This window comes from Pomacea canaliculata, linkage group LG1, assembly GCF_003073045.1.
Source record: "Pomacea canaliculata isolate SZHN2017 linkage group LG1, ASM307304v1, whole genome shotgun sequence".
In the NCBI taxonomy this organism is placed as follows: domain Eukaryota; kingdom Metazoa; phylum Mollusca; class Gastropoda; order Architaenioglossa; family Ampullariidae; genus Pomacea; species Pomacea canaliculata.
In genome coordinates, this window is record NC_037590.1 from 21727870 (window position 1) to 21742491 (window position 14622).

At 39.8% G+C, this 14622-nt stretch overlaps 3 protein-coding genes across 3 annotated transcripts in view; 1 reads left to right on the top strand and 2 right to left on the bottom strand.

The window, feature by feature from the left end:
* Window positions 1–4426, top strand: part of LOC112560593 (low-density lipoprotein receptor-related protein 1-like) — a 104262-nt gene extending 99836 nt beyond the window's left edge. The window contains 2 exon segments of the mRNA XM_025232529.1: window positions 185–329; window positions 511–4426. Of these exon segments, the coding sequence (XP_025088314.1) occupies window positions 185–329; window positions 511–696 (331 nt within the window). The 3' untranslated portion in view covers window positions 697–4426.
* Window positions 4427–5254: 828 nt separating this feature from the next.
* On the bottom strand, window positions 5255–11742 carry LOC112560605 (toll-like receptor 4). Its single transcript, XM_025232540.1, is given in 4 exon segments — window positions 5255–8604; window positions 8606–9121; window positions 9431–10521; window positions 10903–11742. Coding segments are annotated over 4 exon segments (2313 nt in total). The 5' UTR covers window positions 10904–11742; the 3' UTR covers window positions 5255–7899.
* Window positions 11743–11818: 76 nt separating this feature from the next.
* Window positions 11819–13958, bottom strand: LOC112560612 (toll-like receptor 4). Its single transcript, XM_025232551.1, has 2 exons — window positions 13418–13958; window positions 11819–13098 (listed from the first exon to the last, which is right to left on the bottom strand). Exons 1-2 carry the CDS (start codon window positions 13820–13822, stop codon window positions 11995–11997), a joined length of 1509 nt encoding a protein of 502 aa, XP_025088336.1. The 5' UTR covers window positions 13823–13958; the 3' UTR covers window positions 11819–11994.
* Window positions 13959–14622: the final 664 nt, after the last annotated feature.

Sequence of the window (14622 nt, forward strand, 5' to 3'; positions counted from 1 at the left end):
AGTTTGTATAGAACTAGAACTTCACTGCAACAGATACTGGCTTCATCATAGCTAAAAAGCAAAATAGCACTTACCAAACTTTGTTTTACTTTTTTGTTATCCCTCAGTGTGTATTATGATTGTGCTACTGCTGAAACACGGCTTCAAGATTATGCATATACCCTTTCAACCACTTTCTGTTCAGGGAGAGCCAGTATAACCACAAACGTATGCTGGAAGGAGGAGAGCTGAATGTTAGCAATCCTGTTTACATGCGGAAAGATCCTGATGACGAGGATGATGATGAAATGGAACCACTGGGGGCTCGTGACATCTACACTGGCAATTCGGTAAGAAATTCTGGTTTAATGCATAGTTTGAGGTGACAGCTAGAGAAAAAAAATCTTATTATTAAAACAATGGTCATGATATTTTTAGTTACTTCTCAGCTTTCCTTTTCTTTAAGGTCTTTGGGTAGGATGTGTGAAAAGGAAGATCTCTATTAATATATTTTGTAATGTTTGTCTGCAGGCCGCCAACTTTGGTAATCCTATTTATGAAATGTACACAACTACTGGTGACAGCACACAGAAACTTCTTCAGGAGGCTCCAATACAAAATGAAGAACAAGAGCTTCTGGAAAGTGGATTACCAGTACGCTATTTTGGCACAAACGAGGGGACACACACCAAGACAAAGAAATATCCCATGGCATAGCAGCCATGGCTTGTTCAGTGAGAGGCACAGCTGGAGGAATTTGTGGAGATGCTACTGTGGTACCAGTTTGAGTCCTTTTCACAAGGATCCATCAGTGGTCTGCTCTGTTCCTGACCAACTCATGAGTGTCCAGGCTGCTCACTTCTCACTAGGTGGCAGGCTCCACGAAAAGGCTTGCTGTGCACTACTGAAAGACATTAGTCTTAAATGACTAAATAATGTCCTCTTCAAGCAATCTACTTCTTGTTTATAGGAGACATTCCACTGCCACCTAGTTCACGAAGGTTCAGAAGTTTCTCATCTGGGTCAGCTTGCTTTTTTCCCCAGGATTCTGTCTTGGTAAAGGAAGTTTCATGGGCATTATTTAATGGCCACATTCATCATGTTTCTTGTTGGAAGTGATTGAACTTCAGCAACAGTTTACAGCAAATCAGTTTGACACTCATTTAAGTTTTGCATAGCATCTACTACACCTGATATATTTGGAGTCGAAAGATTTCTGTACACATCCACAGGATTTGTAAGCGTTCCCTTTGTCCACATTCTGGTGTGAAAAGCAGTGACTGGTGCAGCAAACTTACAGTTTGATGTGGAAGAAGAACAATGCAACAGTTGCAGCTGATTTTCCCCACACACAACCTGCATCTATTGCTTAAAAGTGATGATTACTGAATGTATTGTGGAACTAAATGACTGGACCTAACAAAACATAGTTTTTGTATTAATATTTTTTTCATGATTATGAAAGAAGAGGTTTAATTAATTAGGTGGTACTTTGAAGTACTTTTGATTCTGGCTGCTGTAGTAACATTCATGTGTTACCAGCCCATGACCAGTGCAGACCATGCATTTTGCTAACTAAATTTGAATATGTGATAGTTACTTGGATACAAGAGGGAAAGAGAAAGAAGACTTGGATGTTGGAGCTTTCAAAACATTGTTAAGCAGATCTGTGATCACGTCGAGACGGGTTTCGTGCTGCAAGATGTGGTAGAGCATCACCGAAGACTTGATGCTGTTTGGTTGTGAAAGACAAAAGTGTAATGTTGACCTACTTGTTTTTCAAACCCTTGACCACCCACCCATCCAAATACACCGTAAGCCAAAAAACAAATGACTGAAGGATTGAATGCATTGGCCCATGATGGCAGAGTTAACATGATGAAACGCAGACAACCTGCTGACACACGAGTCTGCTCATTTTATATTCACTGTTTTATACTTTGCTGGCAGTCTTTTCCTGCTCATTTGCTGGACCTCATGTTCATTTTCTCAGGCAATATGAGTCCAGGGCATGGGACAGGATTTATGTGTTGAATAACACCAGGTAGTGCATGGTATTGTGTTAAATATTCCGTAAATCTGCAGATGTCTTCTGTTCAACTTGATCTTTTTGTATTAGAAAAATATTTTCTGTAGAATCCACACATAAACGGGTTGTAATTACAGAATGTATTATTTTTGAAGAAAAATCTACTTCCAGGGAACTAAAATAATCGTTTTATAAATTTTATGACATAGACTTGAATAATTGTGTAATATATATGTGTGTGTGTTTTGAAATAAATGTTTGTGTGTGCACTTTGTCTTGTATGAACAGTCATAAAATATGCCATAAATCGCATATCAACATTGTAGATGAAACCATTCCTAAATCCAGAAAGTTTAACTGTTCTTGTAGAGTTAAGTCAGTCTCCATCAGCTGCAATTCAAGACTTAAAAGACAAGTTATTATTATTTGTCCCCTTCCAGTAAATCACCATCTTGCATCCAGCATGTACCTATTTTGTGGAAGTGAAACTAAAGCCAAGACAGAGACAGCTTATAATTTCTAGCTGTGGGTGCTGTATGTCCCATCAAAATGTGTGAAGATTCAAATTACACATCATCCAGAGATCCATTTTATGTAAATGCATCATACTTGCATTATGTTGACTGATTCCTTCCCAAGAGGAAGAAAAATTTGTTTGTTACTTTTCATGGATTTCTTTTTTTAAAAGTCCTTGACCTCAGTGTTTCTCGACTTACAGCCAAAAAACTAAAAACACGGCAGACAATAAAGTTTGAGCTTTTGTACCTCTGTCAACACAAGAATTTGCATCATCGGCTGTTCTTCTTCTTGATGTTGATAATTAAACCAGAAATGAATTGGTGCTTTAGCATCGAACTAGAAGTTAAGGTGGGGAAAAATCATCTGCAGGCAGTCTAGAGATATAAGTCCACACTTTAAGCATAAGCTCTTTAAGTAGAACTCCAAAACTGAAGCCTTTTTAAACCAATAAAATAGGTGAAATATTTTAGTGCACACTGAATGTCAAACTTAAAAAATAGTGTACAAATACAAAAAATATTTGTATTGCAAATTGCTGTTTGTCTAATGTAGATTTTTAAACAGTACAACACAATCAGATCCTTTTTTTCCTTTATGTGTGTGCGTGTCACAACAGTGATTCTAGACAACGGTTCTCTAAGTGATGAACAACTGGAAACACCAGCTGACAATATGTGTGAATACTGTACAGATGGTTTAATAGCTTGTAATTTTTCCTCAGTATGGAAAACATTCCGCTTGGTGTTAATAATTCATGCTAACCTTAATTCCATAACAATTACAATTTGTTGTTTTTCTCCCTCAATAACTTGGCTAATTTTTTTTCTTCTTTTCTATAATGCTTTCTCTCAGCTCATCTAATTTGTTTTATTGCTCGGGTTGCACAATAAATTTTATTTCTGCCACTACTGCTGTCTATAGTGCTAAAGGGATAGATGATTAGAAGACAGTGACTCTTAAGAACGGACTGTGAAAATGAAACAGAGTGACCAATGTGGTTGTAGCATATTTTGTTCCTATAAAGTCTCTTTAAGCTTGCTCTTGCCTACAGGTCTTGTTTATTTTGCTAGTTCGTGAATAGCATTCATTATATTAAAGGTTTTTTTTTTTTCTTATTATTGATCTAAAGGATTCTCTAGCCTCATGGTAGTATATGCCTTTATATAGGAGAGACAATTTTAAATTCCCTAGTAAGCATGTTGTGGCAGTGTAAAATATTTCTGTAGAAAAACTGCTGTTGGCTCTCAACCTTTGCACAGAACTGAATCAAAAGTAACAATTGTGATTTGTTTTATCAAATCAAAAAACAGCACTTTGTCATATGCTTTTATTTAACTACTTTGAACGAAATGTTGCAATTTTATTAGTAATTTTTTATTTTTAAAAAAGCCAAAGCTGTGCCATATCTTCTCACCATAGATAAAACAGTTTCAGGCATTCAAAAGCATATGTATGGTTGTTGAAATGTGGTATTGTAAAACCTTGGCAACTGTGAAAGTTTGAAGAATTGATATTTTCATTCTTGGTTAAAAACAAAATGCCAGTTTTGCTGTCACGCTGGTGGATGATCATACTTTGTATAGTGAGTGAATGCTTGTTGAGATTTGAATGCAATGCTGTTTACTAATGTTCAGTGTCTTCCATACAATGACCAAAGAAATACTTATGTATACTTAGCCCTCTTTTTCACAATTAGGTGTTTTTTTATCGAGTTATTGCAGATAGAGAGGTGGCATCTGTGATCTGCTTACTCTGTGTATGTCTAATTAAAGCTTTCTGTCCTATTCAGTTCCTTGTGAAAAATAAGCAGTCTTTAGTAATCTTCAAAATTGTGACTGTTGTATGCATTTATAAGATTTTTAACTATCATATCCCATTTAAAGAAAAACTTCACAAGTATGTTTGTCTTTATTGTATGTGATGTGACTGAGCTATTGGTGCATTTGTTTGTTAATGGATAACTTTGGAGTGTCTGTCAATCATTTTCACTGTGATTTTTTTGTTTAGTCTTCCACCAATTATGATGGGTTCTGTTGTATCTATCCTTGTTAACAACCACCAAAAGCATAGTTGATGTCTGGTTTAACCATATGGTGTACAGTGTGATATATGAAACTTCTGGAACACCTAAAGCATACTGCTTCTCATTAACAAAGGTAAACCACCTTAATTTTGCATTTATTGGGTTACATAGAAAATGTCCTTTATACTTAAGTCATTATAGCCCATTATGATTACAGTCCTGTAGAATATGAACATACACAATACAGAACTGAGGGGTGGAGATGTTCATTTAATATACTTTCTTTCCAAGTTTTGTCAGTAATGTTAAGATTCTTGAGTGCCCTGAACAGCTTGTGGATAAGCATTTTTGAAATTTGAGATAGGACACATGATTATTTTGGAAAGGGTAGATGTTGCAAGTGCTTTTTGACCAAGTGAATTGGACTGGAATAGTAATATTGCAGATTACCATTTCAATATACTTCCACGCAAACTTCACAGTGTTATTTCTTCAGATGGAGAACGTTATAATAAAGCTTTCATTAGTAGTGAAAGAGTCCTACTGGTGGTTTGTTTTGGGGTTTTTTTTTTAGAAAGCATGCTAAGCAGAAATTTTAATATCCAATATAAAGTCAAAGTTGCTGTCATGGGTGCAGATTAACTCACGCACCTTACCAGACACTTGCGTTCGATCTTTTGCTCAAAACAAGGAAAAACTACATCTGTCTCCTGCATTGTCTTTAATCATGTTTAAGATTCTGAGGCAGAGGTGCACACTTCCTACTTCACAACCAAAACAAAATCATAAAAATTAAGTTAAAATTAATCAACCTGAGCTCTTGTGAATAGGTTTGTTGCAAATAATTTTGAAGTAAATGTACGACTCCACTGTATGCAACGCTATGAGTACGAACTAATATCCCGTCCTTGCTATGAGCGTTACCTGACTGGCCTAATTTTAACCGGAAGCCCAATTCCTCGGCCACGAAATAAGTACATTTTGATGTAATTGACCTCCATCTTGCACTTTCGACCGAGGCCAATGCATAGAATCGACTTTAATTATGGTTGTGATTGAATCAGGGACGGACGTTGCATAGGTGGATGGCTGAGTGTATGCCGAGACCAACGCTCAGCCTCTTGCAAAGTTCTCCGCGAGCAGTTGACAGAAGTGTGAACTGTTTTGTTGCACTATTAACCTAACCCTTGCTTGTTCAGAACACTAAATTATTTACTTCATTAGACTGAAATCTTTCTTATGGAATGATAAATATGAAACGCACATAAAAATTGACATCTAAAATCTTGGCTGTCAATAGATTTAAACTTTTGTCGCAACGGCCTCTAGCATAAATGAGCCGCTCGATCGCTGCTCGTCTTGCTCTTTCGATTAACTGCCCGCGGAAGCGGGAAAAGAACACTGAAACATTTGACACTTGCACGGTGGCATCCTTCCACGCTAAAGTATAAACCACGTCCTGACTATTGTTATTACTCTCGTACACTGCTGGCATAGCCACTGTCGTTCGCTAAAACGGAAGCTGTTCTGTCAATAGCATCGTTCTAGGAGTTAATTGAAAAAAAATCGTCTGCGATCGAGCCACCCAGGGGATAGAGATTCATGGTTAAAGCATCCCTATTCACTTTTGTTCAAGCACCGAATTTCTACAACTACTCTTCTGGTTGACATAATTTATGTAAACAGTGAACGCCACTTTCGCACCGGAGGGAGTGCGCCTACACAATCATGAAATGTGCCATTAAAAAATCTCTCTACGTAAGCAGGTTTGATCACAAGTCTGTTAAAACAAATTTAAATAAATTGTTGACCTTATTCATAGGTGATAGAAGGATGGCTTTACTTACTAACGCCAAGTAGTTCAGAGGTGTGGGTAGCAGAGATGGTCGAATCGGAAAATCGACTGGCTCTCCGTATAGTAATCACGATGCGATTGTTTCTAGACTCTACAGATAGCACAGAATTCTCAGTTACACTAATCGTCATGAAATGTTTTCTCAATTGTGAACACAATCATCATCCCGTGGGAAACAGTTCGAAATGCATGTTGTCAACCGCTGGCGAATTTAACAGTAACTCAGTCATGCCGTTGTTTGGAAGTAGCACCACTTGCGTCGTGGTTATATGATAAAATTAGTTCGCCGCGAGATAACTAAGCGACATACAATTATTCATTTAAACTATTTTGAAACTATATATATTATTTTATTAGTAATACAGTAACGTTAAGAATTCCTTATGGTAACCACTGCGCAGAAAAATCCTTTGGGAAATTAATGTCAATAAATAATAGAACTATTTTGTGGATGGATATCACGTGGTGACAATCACTCGAGCAGACGTTGCAGGAAGACCAGAGAAAATACAGCTACGAAAGCTGCTATAATGGTAAGCAGAAAGATAACGGAACATTTTGCATTACTTTCTAACATTCTGGGCCTTCCAATAGTACGACAAATATGCAGATATTGCGATACATATATATACGTTTTATAAAAAAAAATTCGAAGCGCACTATACATATATATAGCTTCTTAGAATGTGGAAACATTTGCGTAAAATGATAGATTTCATTGTACCAAATAGATCTACCTAAGAATTAATGGGAAAAGTAAAAATTATGGATGAAAAATAAAGATTGCTGTTGGTAAGCAAGGTTGTTGCCTACAGATTCAGTCTGACAAATACCTCTGCGAAAGAAATCAATGTTCAGTAACAGGAAGTTGACAGTGATATATTTTACACCGAATCAAAATATTGTGGAAATCGACTTGCATGACGTGTCAACAAATAGAGGGTAAGGTTAATTGGCAGTGATGCCAGTCACAATAAAAATAATTACAGCTATCTTAATTATTAACTACGAAAATCAGAGACAATATAATAGTAGATTTGATATAAGACACTGTGTTCACACCGTAACGGAATGTGAGGAGGTGAAACGAAAACTGATATTTACTGTCGGTAAAAAAAAAGTCTCAAGCCACTTTGTAGTCTTAGGACACTTGAGGAAGCAGTGTTATATAAAGATACTCTCCACTTAAAGAATTCACAAAAAGCTATAATCTTTGCGATCGAAATACTCCGTATATGAAAAAAAAGTGAATGTGTTCGGTCTCTTACATCTTCATGTAGCTCTACACCCGGTGGCGCAACGGTTAGCGCCTGTCAAAAGAAAAGTGAAGGCTAGCTGTCCTGGGCTTAGCTCTCGTCTTGGGCATGCTGTTCTTTCTCTGCATATAGCATATGTTTATAGGGCTGGCTGACTAGCCGTGATATAGCCTTAGTTTCTGGGTTGGCGTAAAGTACTGTTGCATTCCTCCTCTTTGTGTGTCATTTCAAAATATTGTCACGTTCTAATGGCACTCGCCAGCCGGGACCAAAATGCAGGTAACATTGTGGGATCATGATGAGGGAACTGGATGTAGGTAGAAGACTGTAGATTGTACAGCACCTGGCGGGGAAGTTCATTGAAAGGGATGTCTTCGTACAGAAGAAACACCAGCACATCGCGCCCCGTGTGTACGGCCTCCATGGTGGCCATCCGCATCTCGTATTCACATCGCTCCGATTGCAGGAGATGTCGGGTCAGCACAACCACAGTCCGGCGGCTGTTTTCAACTGCTGCCACAATGTTGTAGGGGATGGGCTGTCCGAGTGTGATGTCGTGCATGTTCAGTCGAAGATTTTCCTGCACTTCTAAGTTGTGGACGAGCTGCCCGCGAACAAAGTCTTCGTCATCCGAGGCGTAGGACACGAAGGCGTCATAGTCGAACTGGCGAGCTTCCTGTGACTGTGCGCGTGTGTACGACATGCGTGAGGCGTAATACCAGTAGCGCAACTTCCAGCGGAAACGATACATCAGGGCCGACACGACGGCCACGAGAAGACAACAACAGCAGCACACAGTCCCAACTATGATACCTATGTAGCTGCTACACTCCTTCTGTAGATCGTTAATGACCTCGAAAATATTAATAGAGGATTTAACACTGCCGTCAGACATGAGACAGGAGTATTTTTGGACTCTTGGGAAATATACCTTAGTAGTGTGCCATCCAAGACAAAAACTCGATATTTTCACAAGTGCAGATTATGTGATTATAGGTAAGATTCACAGTGACATTATCTGACGCCGTCTGTGCTACTGAGTCCAGGTGAGTACAAACGTGCGATGGAAGGGAGTGGATATTGTTGTAAGCCAGATCCAGAAGTCTGATATGGTTGGAAGAAATGTTGACGTCAAACGAGGATATTTCGTTGAAGGACAGATTCAACACTCTCAGGCTTACTAAGCCATTCAAAAACGTTGTTGAAAGATTGTAAATATAATTATCGGATAATTCCAAAGTTTCCAAATTTACTAACGGTGTGAACAAGTCCGCGGACGAATTTCCGATGGAATAGCGCAGATAATTTCTGTTCAGTCGCAGTACCTTCAGTGAGGTAAAGTTATAACAGAATGTTTCTGAAATGTGATAAGCGAGGTTGTCGCTGAGATCCAAATATTGTAGATAGTTCAGCCCTGTTATTGGTCCTACCATCTTTGTGATCAGATTCTGGTCTGAGGTCTAATCGTGTAAGTGTGTTGTTAGAGTCCATGTTAACCTGTGTTAGCTGGTAGTATATCTGGTTTTGCCTAGACCGAAAGTCCGTCAGATCTGGCGGAAGAACAAAGAACGTGAAATTATTAGTTACTCTACCTGTGGCGCGTATCCCTCTACATGATCAGCCAAACTTTCTGTGTAACCAGTCGAGCCAGCAGGCCAGTAACATTGGCTTTTATTTTTCGAGACAGTTCTACAAGAAGAAGCATCCCACCCCAGATCTCAGCATCGCTGTACACACACTTCTCATCTGGATAATGTGTCGGCGATTTAGGGAATGTTATATCCATCAGCGTGAATTTGCTTCAAACTTTTTAGTTTATTTAAGTCTTCAAGATATTTTCCAAACCCTAAATGGTTTCCATCGAGCGAAACGAACTCAAGGGAATCTGGCATGTTCAGCAGGGCGCCTTGGAAGAAAAATTGAAGACCGTTGTAGTTGGCGTAGATGGAGATGATGCAAGTGTTCTTAAAGTATACTGTGTCTTCTTTAGTGATAGAGACACATAACGCATAGTGAGAATTTATGTGGTTGATGTGAAGAGTGTGAAGAGCCGATCCTTGAAGACCGTACACAGCTAGTCCAAGCCTTTTAAATCCAAGATCTTCATTGTGGGAAAGATCAAGAATCTGAAGAGTTCGTAGAGGTGAGAAGGCGTCTGCCTCAATGCAGCGGATGTTGCAGTAGGACAGGTTTAAGTATTCTAAAGCTGGTGGATGGTGTTTAAATGTGTCATTGTAAAGGATCTCTATGTCACAGAATCCGTCATGTGAACCTGAAAGACTTAGTTTTTTCAAGTTCTGCAAATGTCCGAATCCAGGACCGAATTCCTTTCCATTGAGTCCATCCATAAATAACTCTGTTAGATTGAGGAGTTCTGAAAGAGCCTTGTCAGGATAGGAAACGTTGAGCGACTGAGACTGGTTAGGGGGTGAGTTACCATTGAGGTACAAATATAAAAGCGACTGAGAAAAGGGAGAAAACACCCCAAAAGGATAAGTTTCATCGCTCAAAGGCAGATTATTCCAGGTGACACTAAGCCACTGCAGGTTGCGGAGGCCCGCAAAGACACTGGGTGTGAAGCTGCTCAAGTAATTGTAGGACAAGTCTAGAACTGACAGACTGGTCAAATGGTGAAAGACGTTGTCTGAGAGATTGCTAAGTAGGTTGTGGCTCAAGTTGAGGTTGACAGCACTTGGTGGCAGGCCATTGGGTACTTGGTGGAGATTGCGGTAAGAGCAGTTGACAGCTCCTCCCGTGCACGAACAGATTGTGCATGCGTCGTGCAAAGCGAGGGAAGATGTTCTCCCAAACGTCAACAGCATTATTGCCAGTCTGATTACCGTTTGCATCTTGGATGACACTGAAAAATAAACATCATCGTATTTCATTATTAGCGTTGTGTGCTGAATAAGCATTTTATTGTAATCTTCGCCAGACGAAAATTGGCTTTAAAATGTGCGTGTGTGGTGCAATTTTCTGTTTTAAGCAATCTTATTTTAGCTGCAGTTTTAGTGTCAATTATCTAGACTGTGCGTGGTCTTTCTATTCCTGCATTTATAAAAGAATCATCCAGTAACGATGTGAACGCGCCTTTGCACTGGCAATTACCATCCGATTCTAACAAGTCTCATTAGTATTTTTAAACACTTGAGGACTCTTCTGTTTGTACATGATTCCGTGCCTTTGCTTATGTTATATTTGTGTACTGGCTTGCTTACACACAGAAAAGGAAAGTACTTACTTTGTGACTCATGTACCACAAGTATCTTCCTGCTGCAAACCAGAATAAGAACATAGTCAAGTAATACACAAAAAAGTAATGTGGAGCTATCTTTAAGCAGATATATTAATTTAACTTCTAGGAAGAGCGAATGGTTGCTACTTTTCACGTTTTGTTCATGCTCCCGTCTCCCTCCACTTGGTTTTTAAGCATTCTTTGTTTATTTTGTGGAAATGTCCTTCATGCGACCTGTCATATTCCTGACACGGTGCATGGTTTGGGTCAGACTTTTATCAAGCAAACCAAAGTAAAGAAAAATTCGCTTATGGGACTACTGCATACAGCCTGTCAGATTATGCACCACAAGTGTGCACATACTCAAAGTATAATCAGCGTTACTTCACGTAAAGTTCAGCTGCTCTAGAACTTAAACTTGTAAATCAAGCTTCTTTCGGATCAGATCTACTTTTGTGTTGTTGTCATATATAGAGACAAGCTGTAGGAAGTTCGGCTAAAAAGAAAGTACTGTAACGCTACATTAAAGCGCGAGAAGGACCAGTATATGTCCCACGTTTACTTTGTAGACAGTGAGCCGCAGCCCCCTCCACTCCCCTAGTGCTACCCATTTACTCCCTCCTTCTGTGTGTATGTGTGTGCAAGCATTTCTGTGGGGCACGTAGGCACAACTAAGACTAACAATGTTAATGTTGTATTGAATGAAATGAAAATATTTGTAATTTACTGAACTTATCGATCTATTTTCGTTTGACCTGCCCAGTGTACGTCTTAAGTAAGAAAACTTCCTGACTAGCCCTCGGCACCACTCGAAAGAATTTCAGAATAGGTATAAGCAAATACTGTACATACCGAAGCTTTACATCCTAACGGCACGTGCAAGGTGGGACCAAAACGTAGGCAGCAAAGTAGGATCGTCATGAGGATACAGCATGTAAGTAGAAGACTGAAGGTTGTACAGCACATGTCGAGGCAGTTCGTGGCTGGGGATGTCCTCGTACAGCAGGAACACAAGCACATCGCGCCCCGTGTGTACGGCATCCATAGTGGCCATCCGCATCTCGTACTGACACCAGTCCGACTGCAGCAGGTGTCGCGTCAACACAACCAGCGTGTGGCGACTGTTCTGAACGGCAGCCACGATGTTGCAAGGGGATGGGTTGGCCTAGCGTGAAGTTCGCGGTAGTGCACGTTCAGTCGAAGATTTTCCTGCACTTCTAAGTTGTGGACGAGCTGGCTGCGAACAAAGTCTTCGTCATCCGAGGCGTAGGACACGAAGGCGTCGAAGTCGAACTGGCGAGCTTCCTGTGACTGTGCGCGTGTGTACGACATGCGTGAGGCGTAGTACCAGTAGCGCAACTTCCAGCGGAAACGATACATCAGGGCCGACACCAGGGATAAGATAAGGCAAAAGAAACAGGACACAGCTCCAATAAGGATGCTTGAGAAGTTGGAACACTGCTGTTGCAGATCAGCGATAACCTCGAAAATATCAACCAAGCGTTGCACTGTTCCGTCAGACATAAGACAGAAGTATAACTTTTTGTGGGGAAAGTGCACCTTAGTAGTTGCCATCCAAGACAAGAACTCGATATTTTCACACGTACAGCTAATGCTGTTGAAGGTAAGATTCACAGTGACATTTTCTGACGTCGCCTGTGCTACTGAGTCGAGGTGATCACGCACATGCGATGGGAGAGAGTGGATATTGTTGTAAGACAGATCAAGAAGCTTAAGACATCGGGCAGACGAAATGTCAACATCAAATGAAATTATATAGTTGTAGGACAAATTTATCATTTTCAGGTGTTCTAATCCAGTGAATACAGTCGTTGGAAGTGTATATAGGTAATTGAATGATAAATCCAGTAGCTCGAGATTTAGCAAGGGTGCAAATATACTGTCTTTGTTACTTCCATTGAGATAGTATAATACGTTTTTCTGTAAGTGTAGTATTCTAAGAGAAGTAAAATTACGGAAAAACGTGTCTGAAATATCAGCAGCTACATTGTTGCTCAAATCCAGATACTGTACTTTTTCCAGTCCCGTTACAGGACCGATCAGTTTGACCAAAAAGTTACTGCTGAGATCCATTCTTCTCAAAGTATTGTTGGGATCAAAGTCTACTTGCATAACTTGGTAGTAAATCTGATTTTGCCTGACCGGAAGTCGGTTAAATCTGGCGGAAGGACAAAGTATGTGGAGTTATCAGCTGTTGTATCTGTAACGTCGTATCCCAGAACTGGAATCCACGAATTTTCTCTGCGCATGTCTGAGATCACAGACCACCTGCAATGTTCTGGAGCTTTTTTGCACAAAGATGGACCACTGACATAATTTTCAGCTACGCTATATTTTTCCCCCATTGCAGGGTAATGTGTAGGTGTATCGAGAGGATGATTATAGCCATCGGCTTGAATTTTTTTTAAACTTTTAAGATTATTCAATTCTTGAAGATAACGCCCAAATGCTAAATGGTTTCCATCGAGGGAAACAAACTCAAGAGAGTCTGGCATGTTCAGCAAAGCGCCTTGGAAAAAAACTGAAGATTGTTGTGTTTGGCGTAGATGGAGGTGATGTTAGTGTTCTTGAAGTAGACTGTATCTGCTTTAGAAATGAAAACGCACAAAGTATATTTAAGGTTTATGTGATTGATGTAAAGAGTATGCAGAGCCGATCCCTGAAGACCGTACACAGCTTGTCCAAGCCTTTTAAATCCAAGATCTTCATTATGGGAAAGATCAAGAATCTGAAGAGTTCGTAGAGGTGAGAATGCGTCTGCTTCAATGCAGCAGATATTGCAGTTAGACAGGTTTAGGTATTCTAAAGATGAAGGAAGATGTATGAATGTCTCATTTTGAAGTTTTACCAAGTTGCAGAATCCGTCTGGAGAACCCACAAAACTCAGGTTTGTCAGGTTCTGCATCTGTCCGAATCCAGATCCAAGTCGCGTATTCCCAAGTCCATCTATAAATAAGGCTGTTAGACTGGTGAGTTCTGAAAGCGCCTTGTCAGGATAGGAAAATCTTGAGAGAGAGCTTGATTAGGTGGAGAATTACCATTGAGGTATAAATATAAAAGCGTCTTTGAAAAGGGTGAGAACACGCCATCAGGATAGGTTTTGTCACTTAGAGAAAGATTATTCCAGGTGACACTAAGCCACTGCAGGTTGCTGAGTCCCACAAAGACACTGGGTGTGAGGCTGCTCAAGTAATTGTAGGACAAGTCTAGAACTGTCAGACTGGTCAAATTGTGAAAGACGTTGTCTGGGAGATAATAAAGTAGGTTGTGGCTTAAATTTAGGCTGACGGCGCTTGAAGGCAGGTCATCGGGAACTTGGTGCAGTTTGCGGTACGAGCAGTTGACAGCTCCTCTCGTGCACAAACACAGCTCGCACGCGTCACTTAATATGAGAAACGATTCCCTTATGGTAAGTCGATGACAGCAGCAATGTTACTGTGCATGTGATGCTCACTGACCACATCCTGCGAGGAACGTAACATCAGCATAAATATGTAGAGAATGTTTTCCCTTAACCCTTCCTTACATCTAACTACATCATTTCCAATCTTTCTGCTATATATGTGTAGCTCGTACATGTGTATTTTTGCGATATTTATATTGCATTTCGTGTATTTCTACTTAACACCGCCGATTCTTTTAGTAGTAATCATCAAATCGATCAGGACAAACACAATTTTAACAATAACGTTCAGTTTCCACAGA

Bases quoted from the DNA above. Each gene is read 5' to 3' on its own strand.
- LOC112560612 (XM_025232551.1), bottom strand. From the start codon at position 13,822: ATGCAGAACCTGACAAACCTGAGTTTTGTGGGTTCTCCAGACGGATTC. The intron at 13,099-13,417 runs TGAACATGCCAG...AGCTGATAACTC, and splicing joins TTTTTTCCAAGGCGCTTTGC to CACATACTTTGTCCTTCCGC.